Genomic DNA, 15,366 nt, shown 5'->3' on the forward strand with positions numbered 1-15,366 from the left:
CCTGTGAGTGGTTACTAGTCTGTCAGTGACGCCATATCCTTTGCAGGTACTATGGCCTATCAGTGTGGTTCCCTGATGTCATCCATCACCTGCAGTCTGATGAGTATGCCTCTAGAGTGAAGACTCACAACAACGAACATACAGAAGACTTCACCTTTAACTTCACCCTGGAGAACCAGATACACACCAACGGAGTATTCGTCAACGACAGGTACTGTGTCAAAACGCACACACTATTTGTGTTTCACCAATGTAGTCTTCATCAATGATGGTTATTGTAACCAACAAACTCACTTAAAGAGACTTTAATGAGTTAAACAGGCTCTATCAAACCCCCAGTTTATCCAGTTAAAGTAGCCTATCCCATTCCAGGATAGCAGTGTGATCCGTCATTCCTGTAAACAACAAACCGCTCTCTGTAATGTTCTTCCTTTCCTTTATCTACACTGCCTCCAGGAAATAAAAAAACGTATCTCTCGCCCTCTCCTTCTCTCTACCGTTCCTTCTCTCTCTCTCTCTCTCTCTCTCTCTCTCTCTCTCTCTCTCTCTCTCTCTCTCTCTCTCTCTCTCTCTCTCTCTCTCTCTCTCTCTCTCTCTCTCTCTCTCTCTCTCTCTCTCTCTCTCTCTCTCTCTCTCTCTGTCTCTCTCTACCATTCTCTCTCTCCTCTCGTTCTCTCGTTCTCTCTACCGTTCCTTCTCTCCATCTCGCTCTCCTCTAACGTTCCTTCTCTCTCCCTCTCTTCTCTCTGCCTCTCCTTCTCTGTCTCTCTCTCTACCTCTACTTCTCTCTAACGTTCCTTCTCTGTCTCTCTCTCTCCCTCTCCTCCTATCTCCTCTCCTCTCTCTCACCTCTCTTTCTTTCTCCACCACCCCCCCCCCCTCTCTCTCTCTCTTCCTTCTCTCTCATGTCAATATGCTGCACTTGTACTATGCTCCCCCCCACTACCTCTAACAGAACAACACGACACAACATACACTTGAAGTCTGAAGTTTGCATACACCTTAGCCAAATACATTTAAACTCAGTTTTTCACAATTCCTGACATTTAATCCTGGTAAAAATTCCCTGTCTTAGGTCAGTTAGGATCACCACTTTTTTTTAAGTAACTGAGTCAGGTTTGTAGGCCTCCTTGCTCGCACACGCTTTTTCAGTTCTGCCCACAAATTTTCTATAGGTTTGAGGTCAGGGCTTTGTGTTGGCCACTCCAATACCTTGACTTTGTTGTCCTTAAGCCATTTTGCCACAACTTTGGAAGTATGCTTGGGGTCATTGTCCATTTGGAAGACCCATTTGCGACCAAGCTTTAACTTCCTGACTGATGTCTTGAGATGTTGCTTCAATATATCCACTTACTTTTCCTACCTTATGATGCCATCTATTTTGTGAAGTGCACCAGTCCCTCCTGCAGCAAAGCACCCCCACAACATGATGCTGCCAAAGCACCCCCACGTCACGGTTGGGATGGTGTTCTTCGGCTTGCAAGCTTCCCCCTTTTTCCTCCAAACATAACGATGGTCATTATGGCCAAACAGTTATATTTTTGCTTCATCCGACCAGAGGACATTTCCCCAAAAAGTATGATCTTTGACCCCATATGCAGTTGCAAACCGTAGTCTGGCTTTTTTATGGCGGTTTTGGAGCAGTGGCTTCTTCCATGCTGAGCGGCCTTTCAGGTTATGTCAATATAGGACTCGTTTTACTGTGGATATAGATACTTTTGTACCTGTTTCCTCCAGCATCTTCACAAGGTCCTTTGCTGTTGTTCTGGGATTTATTAGCACTTTTCTCACCAAAGTACGTTCATCTCTAGGAGACAGAAAGCGTCTCCTTCCTGAGCGGTATGACGGCTGCATGGTCCCATGGTGTTTATACTTGCGTACTATTGTTTGTACAGATGAACGTGGTACCTTCAGGCGTTTGAAAATTGCTCCCAAGGATGAACCAGCCTCGTGGAGGTCTACAATTTGTTTTCTGAGATCTTGGCTGATTTCTTTTGATTTTCCCATGATGTCAAGCAAAGAGGCACTGAGTTTGAAGGTAGGCCTTGAAATACATCCACAGGTATACCTCCAATTGACTCAAAGTATGTCAATTAGCCTATCAGAAGCCATGACATCATGTTTGGGAATTTTCCAAGCTGTTTAAAGGCACAGTCAACTTGGTGTATGTAAACTTCTGACCCACTGGAATTGCGATACAGCGAATTATAAGTGAAATAATCTGTCTGTAAACAATTGTTGGAAAAATGACTTGTGTCATGCACAAAGTAGATGTCCTAACTGACTTTCCAAAACTATAGTTTGTTAACAAGAAATTTGTGGAGTGGTTGAAAAACGAGTTTTAATGACTCCAACCTAAGTGTATGTAAACTTCCGACTTCAACTGTACATACCGGTACATTAGATTAGATCAGAGGCAGGAGCTAATACAGGAGCTGTAGGGGTGGATAAGAGACAGGCAAACTGGGACATATCAGACACACAATATCACAGGAACATATTGATTGGATAGAAAGGGCTGAGTCAGCGTACAGGCCAGGCTGTTCTCCCAGCTAGTGATCTCACACCGCTGGTTACTGGAGGGGATATCATCAATCTTTTATTTGCTCTATCACTATCTCAACTCCTCTGCTTTGGATAGACCAAAAATAAGTGTTGATGGTACAATTGATTTTTCTTTACTGTATTCATCTTCTTTATTCTTATTTTCCTCCTCTCCTCTCTTCCTCTCCTCCTCTCCCCCTCTCTCTCCTCCTCTCCTCTCCTCTCCTCCTCTCTAGGTTCATCAGTATGAAGTTGAAGTCCGTCACCTTTATAGACTCTACGTTTCAGAACTGCTACTTTGACGACGTGTCAACAGTGGGCTCATTATTCAAGAACTGCACCTTCGTAGAAGCCTTCTTTTATAACACAGGTGAGTCCACACACACTCACACACATGCATGTATGCGCCAGGGTTTCCATTAGCCGGTAATGGCTTTTGTCATAGCCGATAAAATTGAAGCCGGCCAATTGTCTCAGAGAAGAAGAAAAAATCTCATTGTGAAATAATGATTTTTAGCCTGTTCTTTGTTGGAAATACCAGTCGATGGAAATACATTTGACTGGTCATGCTTATCGATCTATTGGTTAATTTGCATAATTTAGTGGAATTAAATTGGCGCGTGTACAGTACATTTGTTATGTATCTTTTTTATCACACTCGTACAGCATACAGATACAGAGCCTTTAAGTGGAAAATCTGTCAGACGCTGCTAGAGCTGCTGCTACAGCATCTTGTGGTGCTTTCAAGACATCTGGGAACTCTGAAAAATACGATGTGAAATCATGACGTCAGAGATCTTCAGGTCGGAAAGTCGGAGCTTTAGGAAGAGGCTCAAGTTCCTGAGTTAGAATTTTTTCCCAGTTGTCTTAAACCCACTGTCAGAAGTCTGAGATTTCCGAGTTCCCAGTTGTGTTGAACTTGGCATCAAACGGCAACGGGAGGCAGGCTTCATCAGCGCATCACACCACTTTGGCAGTATGCATTTTGAAAACATATACATTTTTTGAAACCTGAACGTTTTAATAGATATTATGAGGCATGTCTTAACTTGATTAACTAGCCTATTAGATCTCCTCTCTTTCTAAACAGATATTTTCATCTCTGTCACATCAAACCTCTCGCAATGGCAGTGTGCTTTTGACTGTATTTTCCCGATAATTGCATTATGGAAAGAACATTTGCGTGTAGTCTACTGCCTTGTTTGCATTGCTGCGCTTATAATGTGAATAAATCATATTTTAAACTGAAGCTTCTGATCTGTTGCATCAGAATCATTGCTTTTTAACATATTTTTTAATGTATCCTAGGCCTACTGCTTGTTTGAATTTGGGATCTATTGTCCCACAACTGTTTGGAATATGACATGTCTTTCTCAAAGAGCTGACCAATAGACTAGGTAGCCTACACTTTTCTAATATAGTAGATTGACATAGGCTAGTGATTTTGCTGTTCCTTACTCGTCTTGTTGGCCGAGGAAAAGTAAATGTGGACAGTTATTTTAACATGTTCAAAGTGCACATCAGAATTGGGTAAGAAAGACCGCACATCGTTGCATCCTCGACATGCCTGTTCTGTTAACATGCTTTACCATCATCTAAATGGGATTTCTGTCATTCTGAGCACCGTGGGTGGACACCCTAATCAGGTTATACACTAAATGCATATGGGTCCGCAAATTTCTCAAATGTCCCTTAAATTACAATGTTGCCGTTCAAATGTCTGGCGCCACATTTTCCTAACAGAAACCCTGGTATGCGCACGTGCTCGCACACAAACACACACACGCATACACACACACTTGGTTGTTTACTTCAAATGTTACTCATTCTATTCATTCTGAGCACATCTCTTCCTCACAGCAACCATGTTATAGATGAGGTGTCCCCCTGCCTCTCACAAAACCCTTCAGACATAACTCTCTTCCTCTCCTCTCTCTCCTTTTTCCTCTCTATCTCTCTCTCCCTCTCTCTCTCTGCTCCCTCTATCTCTCTGCTCTCTCTGTGTTCCCTCTCTGTCTCCCTCTCTCTCTCTCTCTCTCTCTGCTCTGTCTCTCTCTGCCCTCTCTCTCTGTTCTCTCTCTGTCTCTCTCTGTCTGCTCTGTCTCTCTCTCTCCCCCTCGCCCTCTCTGTCTCTATCTCTCTGCTCTCTCTGTGTTCCCTCTCTGTCTCCCTCTCTCTCTCTCTCTGCTCTGTCTCTCTCTGCTCTCTCTCTGTTCTCTCTCTGTATCCCTCTCTCTCTCCCCTGCGCCCTCTCTGTCTCTCTCTCTCTCTACTCTGTCTCTCTCCTGTCCCTCCTGCAGCAGTTCAATTCTATCTGATAGAAGATTAGGGATGGAAATACGGTGTTCTAAAGTGAGGTGGAGGGAAGGAAAGATATCTTTTCTATTTTGGCTTGACATTACACAGACCAATGCACGCTGTAATATCATCTCAATGTACACTTGAGCACAGGTTAACGTTATCTTGGTTAACGTTATCTTTCAATACTGTACATCTGTACATCTGTTATATCATTATTACGACTGTGTTATGTAGCCCTTATGAAGGAGGGTTCATGTGGAGTACAATCTAATTATAAGAGGAGCTGACTAATAGTTGAACCAGGAAAGGCAGGGTCTCTGAGGGAGTAGTGAATTAGGGGGGACCGCTAACGGCCACGATGTGGTTCAGCTGACTCAGACCATGAGGGGCCGCAGGTTTAGAAACGGTTCCATCTCAGCATTTAGGAAACAGCTGAACATGAAAACAATCTGGGCGTGTGAGCTTGGTGGCAAAGCCTCATGGGAGACATAGTCTCATTGCCTCAAGCAGCGACACAGAGAGGAAGGGGGTGAGGGAGGGTGGAAGGGAGGAATAGAGAGAGGTATGAAAAGGGCATAGTGTTTGCTGCCTTTGCTCTTTCTCTGTGATGTCGTGTATTAATAGCTTTTCCATCAGGGGAGAGTTACGTAGTTATCCCTAAAAGACCTGGGATGTTTTGCAGACGGACCATATTTGCAGACGGACCATATTTGCAGACGGACCATATTTCTGACCCCTCGGCCCTGTTCTACCTTCCCTTCATCAAGAGAAGAGACACTCACAAGAGGCAGGCTGAGACCATGTCTCAGAGTTAAAGGCCCATGGAAGCAGCATTAGATAATAAGTATAAACCCAGCACAGTGTCCATTCAGAAAGTTCACCTGCCAGACAAACAGAACATAAAGGAGTCAAAATAGTACACTTGTCTGATTCTCTATTTCTCTCTTTGTCTTTCTCCAGATATTGACGATTCTAAGCTGGTGGGGTCGAGGGTGATCAACAGTTCGTTCCACCACAACAAGACGGGCTGTCAGATGACCTTTGATGATGACTACAGCGCCTACTGGGTCTACTTGGTCAACTTCCTGGGGACGCTCGCCGTGTTGCCCGGCAACATAGTCTCCGCCCTTCTCATGGACAAGATAGGGCGCCTGAGCATGCTGGGTAAATTTTTGAAATTCTACTTCATACAGAGTATGTATTTGATATTCAGACAAATGTTCGATTTTGTGACTGTCCCCCCTGGGGTTTTACATATCAGTACCTATGAAATGAAATAAAAAATGTATCACCAAAAAGAGAATGTATTTGTAATCTGTTATCATGTCTTTTGTTGTGATATGATGTGTAATAGCATGTTTTCTCCCCCAGGGGGCTCCATGGTGCTGTCAGGCATCAGTTGTTTCTTCCTGTGGTTTGGGACAAGTGAGTCTATGATGATCTTCATGCTGTGTCTCTATAACGGCCTCAGTATATCAGCCTGGAACTCCCTGGACGTTGTTACTGCTGAGCTCTACCCGACTGACAGGAGGTGGGTACAACACGCAGGCAGGCACGACACACACACACACACACAGACACACACAAACACACACCCTCCATCGTTGACTCTCCTCTGCCCTCCTTTTCTTCTCCAGGGGTACAGGTTTTGGATTCTGTAATGCCATGTGTAAGCTGGCAGCGGTGTTGGGGAACCTGATCTTCGGCTCTCTGGTTGGCATCACAAAGACCATCCCCATCCTGCTGGCGTCGGCTGTACTAGTGGGAGGAGGCCTGGTGGGACTACGACTGCCTGACACACGCGGCAACGTCTTGATGTAGAACTACACTACCCAGCAGTCTTCACTCATGTACCCATTAGGCTTTAGTTGAACACTGTCATAAGGACTACATACTGTATGTAACATTGTTTTAAGACAGTGGTATGTAGGCCTTATGATAGCGTGTTCAAGTAAAGGGCTACATGTTGAAGTGCAAGTGCTAAAGTGCAATTAGTCCAACATTTTGTTAAGTTGCATTTGGAATAAAAGAGCCCTTAGCCATATTTTTTTTAAACCTTAGATACTCTGTACCTGCGATCAGAGGGGTGGAGCTGGAATTCGGGGTGGAGTGCGTAGGAAGAGTTGAACGCTATTTTATTCACCTTCTGGAGGGCTCTGCCCAGGTAGAGAGATGATTGCTGTTACTGCCCCAAGACCGGACTATCTTGCCTAACCTATTTTTCATCCTTGGCATTCCAAAACCAGCTGTTTGTTTTAGGTTATTTGTTGTTGAATATCCAGGCGTTTCGTTTGGGCAGTTGATCAATATTCAGCTCTGTTTATGCAGAAAGCAGGAGGTTTTAACTTGATGAGATATGAAAAAGCCATTCTAATCCTAGCCTAAGTTCAATCAAAGGTACCTATTGCTTCTGTCCTCAGTGCTACGGGTCTGACATGAATACAAGTTAGGTGATAAGATACGTTCTTTAGTCAGCCTGGGTACCATAGTTACTATACGTTACAACATAACCATTCTCTAAGGGCAGAATCCTAACTAGAGAAGCATCAATTTAGGTTTCAGGCTTAAGCTCTTGTGAGCACACGACTCTGTTGGCATGTTAAGGGATATTTAACCTATTTCACTGAAACCTAAAAGTATAGTTTGGAGTGAACTATGCCTTTAACATATTCATGACTTTGCAGTATCATAATGGCATCATTGCAGTACATGCTTTTGCATTTGACCAGGTATGGATCATTTGTGTAAATGTACAGTATGTGTGTGTGTATGTATGATATTGTGTGTGTGTGTATAATATATTGTATATAATTTCCCAACCATGGGTTGGGGTCGATGTTAATGAGTTGACTTGACTCACTGAAGTGTCTGACTGGTTTCCAAATCAATTCAAACTTTATTTGTCACATGCGGCGAATACAACAAGTGTAGACCTTACCATGAAATGCTTACTTACAAGCCCTTAACCAACAGTGCAGTTCAAGAAGAGTTAATGGTTAATGGTGTGTTAATGAGTTTGTCTTTCAGCTTGTCCTACTGCATCACTTGCAGCCATCCATCCCTCATCACGTCACTCTCTGTATGAAACAAACTCTTAACTACACTTCTGTTAAAAATAGGAAACTTTGCATGTGTGTTACTAAAGTATTTATGTTGTGTGTTCTGTTTTTGTGTCTCTGCTACAGGGATGTAGTTGTAGAAAAACATGAAGGTGGCTAAACACTAGCTGGTTGAGATAACAGAGAGAGTAACATAAACACTACAGGTAACAATGCTAATTTGGTGTAACGGCCAGGTGTGTTAACAACACAATTCACAAAATAACCAGTGGTGTAGTCTGTGTTTAGGTGTGTTTCCACTCCACTACATCCCTGCTGCTGTTCTGTGGACGAGCAGCCATGTTAATCTGGGTCAAAGATGACTGTATCATTCTGGTGAGTTCCTTGTTCTGTGGGCAGATGTCCGTCCGTTCTTCTGGGTAATTTTGATGGGGCATGCAGTGGTGAAATGACTGTACTGTACGGAGCTACAGACATGCTATAGATCAGGACTATTCATCTCCAGCCCCTCTAGGTCCCTCCACAGTACTGCTGGTTTCCTCTTCACCCCTTCTGTCCCTCTTCTCACTGATCAATATATCAAAGTATAGTGCTTTTTTACAAAAACATTTGTCACAAAGTGCTTAACCGTAACCTGATCTAGACACAGAAATAACAAGCATGTCATTGATTGGCCAGATAATCCACTGACCAGGTCTGAATCAGTCCCTGATTAGAGGGGAAGGATGAAAACCAGCAGTTCTGTAGTTAGTAGATCATGAGGCCCAGGTTTGAATAGCCCTGCTATAGACAATACATGGAGGTGTGTGTTAAATCATTTGTCAAATACCTGTCCTTGATCTGATTTACTTTGACTAGGGAAGGTTACCAGGTGCAATGTGAAGTATATAGAGGTAGGTTCCACTGGGATCTACACGTAATGTATTCAATAAAGAGTTACATTCTCTAACAACCATGGTACTTTGATTACAGACTTTACAATTGGTGTCATTTATCAAGCTCGCCAGAAGATGGAACTGTTCATTCAGTGTGTGGGCGTGCATGTTCAGGTGATGAGCAACCTTGCATGAGACCTGAGGAGTTGCTTTGGCTAAGTGGGCTAATGCGCTCTTCTGTTGCGCAGGAGGCCCTGCTTCAAACCCCCTCATTCACAATCTAATGACTATAACTGTAGTGAGCTTTAATAGGATCATAAATCAAAATCAAATTAAAATTGTATTGCTCGTGTACATGTATTTTGCAGATGTTATCGCAGGGGTATCGAAATGCTTATGTTCCTAGCTCCAACCGTGCAGTAATACCGAACAATACAAAACAATACACACAGATCCCCAAAAAATTTAAGAAAGGAAATTAAGAAATATAGAAATATTATAACGAGTTATGTCAGAGTCTGGAATATAAATATGTAGGTATATGATGGTGTGTGTCTAGACATTATGGACATTATCTGAATAAAAGCCTTGACTAGAATACAGTATATACATACAGTATGAAGTGGGTAAAACAGTATGTAAACATTAATAAAGTGATACGTGTTCAATGACTATATACTGTTGTCATGATGTTAGCACTCTCTGTGAATTGGCTAGCAGAGATGTGAACAACCCCCTCTCCTGTTGGGAGGGGGGGGGGGGGCAGTTTTACAACTTAACCCCCACGTCATAAATTCCGTAAAGAGACTCTCCCTGGCCATGCAGTATGGAGAGAGTTTCACAGTAGAACAAATGAACTTCTACTACATCACAGAATTTGAGAACTGAACAATATCCATATTTTGGAGAATGTGTAAACGGTCGGTGGAGAAGCCAGCTACGACCCGGTCCATTTTGTTTCATGTTTGTGACCTCATGAAAGACAATACAGCCACATTACCCTAACTCGGTTTATACAGGTGCCTCAGTGATGAGGTTTGCATCAAATTCTTGTATAAAATGAATGAGTAAAGATGAAACTATTTGTGAAATGATGTAATGTGATGTTAAACCTTTAATGTGAGAGAATTGTATTCCCTTAAAAGTTTAACTAAGTCATTGGCCAGCCCCCATGAGCACAGACATGATCTGGCGTCATGGAACAGCCCTTTCCTATTGTTACGAATAAAATCCTCTTCAGACTGAGCAAACCCACAGCGTGAGCTGTGATTGTGAATAGTTTAGACCACGCATACTTCGGTGTAAGCTGAGGTGGCACAGGTTTGATTACCAAGATTGAGCAAACCTACAGCGTGAGCTGTGATTGCGAATAGCTTAGACCACAGAAACAGAAAGAGAGAGAGAGAGACTCGGATGAACTCTTCAGCAGACAGACCGGATTCCAACAGAGAAGATCACAACGACACACTGGGCGTAAATATATATTGATTGCAATTATTCCCGAATGAGTGAGCATTCATGTGCAAAGGATTAGCATTTCAATTCATATAATTATCAACTGTGTAGTGATTCCTTTTGTCTTTCCCGCTTCTTTCTCAGTCCACACCCACTTCCCTTTGTCCACCAAGCCGTCATATTGGCTTAGCCCACTAGGGAATCTTCCGAATCATTTGTTAGTAACCAATATCTACTGTTTGTTTGTTTCTGCATAACTGTGATTAGTTAGTTAGTAAATAAATGATTAAACCAATTGGTGTATGGATGATTTATAGTGAAGGCTGGGTTCGTGCAGATAACCAACAATTTACAACGTTCAAATGAGACTGACGTGAGGTAAAGAATAATTAATTAATAGAAGACTAGTTGATCAGATATTAAAATATCTGAAGAGTTACATTCGGAAAATTATAACTGTAATCTGAAGATTTTCCGTGGTGCCCCGACTTCCTAGTTAATTAAATTTACATGATTAGTTTAATCACATAATAATAATTACGGAGAATTGATTTGATAAAATAACAGTCTTCACCTTTAGTGATGCCAAAGACACGACACTGTACATAGGTGCAGGGTGGAGTACCTGGTGATAGCCGGTGTGCAAAGCTGTCATCAAGGCAAAGAGTGGCCACTTTGAAGAATCTACATGATTCTAAATGTGTTATTTCATAGTTTTGATGTCTTCACTATTATTTTACAATGTAGAAAATAGTAAAAATAAAGAAAAAGCCTGGAATTAGGTGTGTCCAAACTTTTGACTGGTACTGTATGTCAAAAACACCTGGATCCTTAAACAGAGCCCTGGTATGGAACACAGAACCCTGTTACTACTACAGTTACTACTATACATATTACATTTAATTTTAGTAACTACCACTGCAGCATTCTAGTTTCAAAGATCAGTGGCAATAACAAGAGCACTAATTCAACTGAGGATCAACATTGCTCTTTCTGTCCTAAACATTAAAAGCAACCAATTTGATGGCAATAAACTGTACTGAATGTTGCTGGGATCATATGATGATATCATAAGTAAAGGATTTCTACTGACACCCTTCATGTGACGCTTGTGCATTTCTCTACTTGACTTACAGAGAGAGAGGGAGAGAAAGAGAGTGAGAAGCACCTGAGTAAAGATTAAATAGATATGTCTGTATGCACAGCCGCGGGAAGTAGGGGTGCTGAGCACTGATTTCTGGAAAAACTAATTTGGAAAAAAACATTTTCTCCTCAAAAGGAGTGCACTGGGCCTTTACCTGTCCGGTATTATTATAGGACCGATATAGCCATCTGTAAAAACAAATTCTCAGCCCCCCCAAACATCTTCCCGCGGCTATTTCTGAATGTACTTGTGTACAGTTGTTTTTCACGCACAGTGGGACATTGTTATGGATCTAAATCAACTACTTTTTTCAACTACTTTTACTGTCGTGAAGACCAGTAAAGGTAAGAGGAGATCTCAGTATATTTCACTTTCCAAACTAGACACAACACTCCTGTTTACAAATACAGACTGAATCTGTGTGCTTGGAAAAAGAAAGTATCTGAAAATTTAGTTTAGAATGATGTAGGGGAGACAGGGGTTGGTTATCTCAGGGGTTGGTTGTCAGAGTGCTTATTACTCCCAATCTAAAATGGCGCTGTGTAATACTTTTATTTTTTGGGGGGTTAAAATGTGTGAATTCTTTGAAAGAACTCATCGATCTGATTAATTACTGTCAGCATGACAAAACATTGAAGTGAGGGGAATTTGTGTTTTTTATTGCTGAAAGTAATTAAAAAATATATTTTCTTTGTAAATGTTTGAATTTTGGGAGCATTCATGAACAATTATGTTTGTTGAAAAAAGGAAAGGGAGAGCTATATTTAAAACCTGAGTTCCTAGGTCAAGCCAGGTGGTAACTAGCATCTTAATTAGCTTGGGGGGGGGGGGGGTCACATGGAATGTGGGGTTGTTTGTCACAATCAACTCCATTATTTAAAAAAATGTGGGGTTGGTTGTGGAAAATTCCATGGTAACAAAATGATGGTAACAGAATAATATCATGGGTCCCTGATCTGTACTACACAGAAATGCAGAATTATGGATTTGAATGTCATTCTCGTCATAGTGATGTATCATGAATAGGTACACAATATAATGGGACTCCCGGTCACGGCCAGTAATGACACAGCTTGGGATCGAACCCCAGGCTGTAGTGATACCACAACATTGCGAATGCAGTGCCTTAGACCGCTGCACCACTCGGGAGGCCATACAGAACATTTTGTGTAGGTTATTGTCAAAAAATTGCAATGAAATCCATTGTAATCCCACTTTGTAACACAATAAAATGTGAAGAAATCAAAGGGGTATGAATACTTTTTTAAGGCACTGTATTTTTTTCTGTCACACCCACACAGGCATGGTAAAACACGCAAACACACACACAACCCTCTGTTCTGTTGCATAAAATAACCATTTGATGCAATTACAGAATTATAACATAATCTTGCAATTTTGCTTTCACAGTTTCCACCCAATTGGCGACAGATTTTTATCTGTGTATTCCGAAATATGCACCAGAGATGTTGCCATCAAATTTACTTGTTGCAAATAAAAGGATGTGAACGATGACGTGGAGCACATAAACATGTATTTTGTGGTTAAATTCCCATGTACTGAATAAAAAATTGAAGTTAAATGGTTTCCATCTTATTTTCAACTGTACTGATTGTTTTGTCACAAATAATGTTGCGTCATATAGCAAATGTGACCACTCTGGTATTGGCATGTGTGCTCTTGTTACACCCTGATCTGTTTCACCTGTCCTCGTTATTGTCTCCACCTCCTCCAGGTGTCGCTTGTTTTCCCCAGTGTATTTATCCCTGTGTTTCCTGTCTCTCTGTGCCAGTTCATCTTGTATGTTTCCAAGTCAACCAGCTGTTCCCATTTGCCTGTTTTTTGTGTGTTTTTTTTGCATTCTCCTTTTTCTAGTCCTCCCGGTTTTGACCCCTGCCTGTTTCTGGATCTTGTACCCGCATGCCTGACCATTCTGCCTGCCTTGACCACGAGCCTGTCTGCCACTCTGTACCTCCTGGACTCTGATCTGGTTTTGACCTTTTGTCTATCCACGACTATTATCTTGCCTACCCCTTTGGATTAATAAACATTGTAAGATTCCAACCATCTGTATCTGGGTCTCGCCTTGTGGCATGATAGCTCTAGCCAACAGCTCGCAGATAGTGTGAGTATAGCCTATATATGAGTATACCCATTGATTAGTAATTGTATAAGTGTGTGTCACGTTCTGACCTTAGTTCTTTTTTTATGTCTTTATTTTAGTTTGGTCAGGGCGTGAGTTGGGGTGGGCATTCTATGTTGTTTTTCTATGTTTTTGTTCTATGGTTATATTTCTGTGTTTGGCCTAGTATGGTTCCCAATCAGAGGCAGGTGTCAGTCGTTGTCTCTGATTGGGAGCCATATTTAGGTAGCCTGTTTTCCTTTGTGTTTTGTGGGTGGTTGTTTCCTGTGTCTGTGTTTGCACCATACGGGACTGTTTCGGTTGTTTGTTTGTATTTTTGTTATTTTGTTCAGTGTTCTGTGGAATTATTAAATATCCTCATTATGGACACTTACCACGCTGCACATTGGTCCGATCCTTGCTACTCCTCCTCAGACGATGAAGAGGAAATCCGTTACAGTGTGGTCTTTGTTTGCCATTGTCCTGTCGATTTATTGTTACAATGTCCGTTGGTTCGTATGAGTACGTGTGCTATGTTGTTTTGGCTTTTGTTTGCCACGTATATTGTGCAGATGATTACGGGTCTCGTCCCGTGGGATAATCATTGTGCGATTGTGTATTTATTCGAGGTACCCGTCGCTCTTTTGTTTGGGTTTCTACCCTGTGTTTTGTATACGTGTTTGTTTGGTCTTCGTCCCTGTGCCTTTATACGGCACACTGTAATTTGGGGGGGGGGGACTATTACGCATTCCTGCACCTGTCTCCCAACCCATTTATACCGACGTGACACTCTTTCTGAATAGATTAGTTTAAATTCATCACTGCTAAAAAGGATGTGGAGGGTCGCCCAGATGTCACCTTCCCCTGTCACCTCTCACCTGAAACCAGTGCTGTTGCCATGCCAATCAGTTGGTTTAGGTTTACAGAGTGTATTTACCTACAGTTGAAGTCAGAAGTTTACATACACTTAGGTTGGAGTCATTAAAACTTGTTTTTCAACCACTCCACAAATTTCTTAAACTATAGTTTTGGCAAGTCGGTTAGGACATCTACTTTGTGCACGACACAAGTAATTTTTCAAACAATTGTTTAGTCAGATTATTTCACTTCTAATTCACTGTATTACAATTCCAGTGGGTCAGAAGTTTACATACACTAAGTTGACTGTGCCTTTAAACAGCTTGGAAAATTCCAGAAAATGATGTCATGGCTTTAGAATCTTATGATAGGCTAATTGACATCATTTGAGTCAATCGGAGGTGTACCTGTGGATGTATTTCAAGGCCTACCTTCAAACTCAGTGGCTTTTTGCATGACATCATGGGAAAATCGAAAGAAATCAGCCAAGCCCTAAGAATAAAAATTGTAGACCTCCACAAGTTTGGTTCATCCTTGGGAGCAATTTCCAAACGCCTGAAGGTACCACGTTCATCTGTACAAACAATAGTACGCAAGTATAAACACCATGGGACCATGCAGCCGTCATACTGATCAGGAAGGAGACGCGTTCTGTCTCCTAGAGATGAACGTACTTTGGTGAGAAAAATGCAAATAAATCCCAGAACAACAGCAAAGGACCTTGTGAAGATGCTGGAGGAAACAGATACAAAAGTATCTATATCGACATAACCTGAAAGGCTGCTCAGCATGGAAGAAGCCACTGCTCCAAAACCACCATAAAAAAGCCAGACTACGGTTTGCAACTGCACATGGGGAGAAAGATTGTTCTTTTTGGAGAAATGTCTTCTGGTCTGATGAAACAAAAATAGAATTGTTTGGCCATAATGACCATCATGTGTTTGGAGGAAAAAGGGGTACGCTTGCAAGCCGAAGAACACCATCCCAACCGTGAAGCACGGGGTAGGC

At 41.9% G+C, this 15,366-nt stretch overlaps 1 protein-coding gene across 2 annotated transcripts in view; it reads left to right on the forward strand.

Annotated features, from left to right (window-relative positions):
* Positions 1–10,529, forward strand: part of LOC139544097 (synaptic vesicle glycoprotein 2C-like) — a 60,006-nt gene extending 49,477 nt beyond the window's left edge. For both annotated transcript variants that reach the window (XM_071350860.1, XM_071350861.1), the window contains 5 exons: positions 47–211; positions 2,781–2,914; positions 5,806–6,009; positions 6,217–6,376; positions 6,483–10,529. In XM_071350860.1, the coding sequence (XP_071206961.1) occupies positions 47–211; positions 2,781–2,914; positions 5,806–6,009; positions 6,217–6,376; positions 6,483–6,666 (847 nt within the window). In that variant the 3' untranslated portion in view covers positions 6,667–10,529. The remainder of the gene's footprint in view (positions 1–46; positions 212–2,780; positions 2,915–5,805; positions 6,010–6,216; positions 6,377–6,482) is intronic.
* Positions 10,530–15,366: the final 4,837 nt, after the last annotated feature.

The sequence above is a fragment of the Salvelinus alpinus genome, chromosome 18, assembly GCF_045679555.1.
Source record: "Salvelinus alpinus chromosome 18, SLU_Salpinus.1, whole genome shotgun sequence".
NCBI classification, from domain to species: Eukaryota; Metazoa; Chordata; class Actinopteri; order Salmoniformes; family Salmonidae; genus Salvelinus; species Salvelinus alpinus.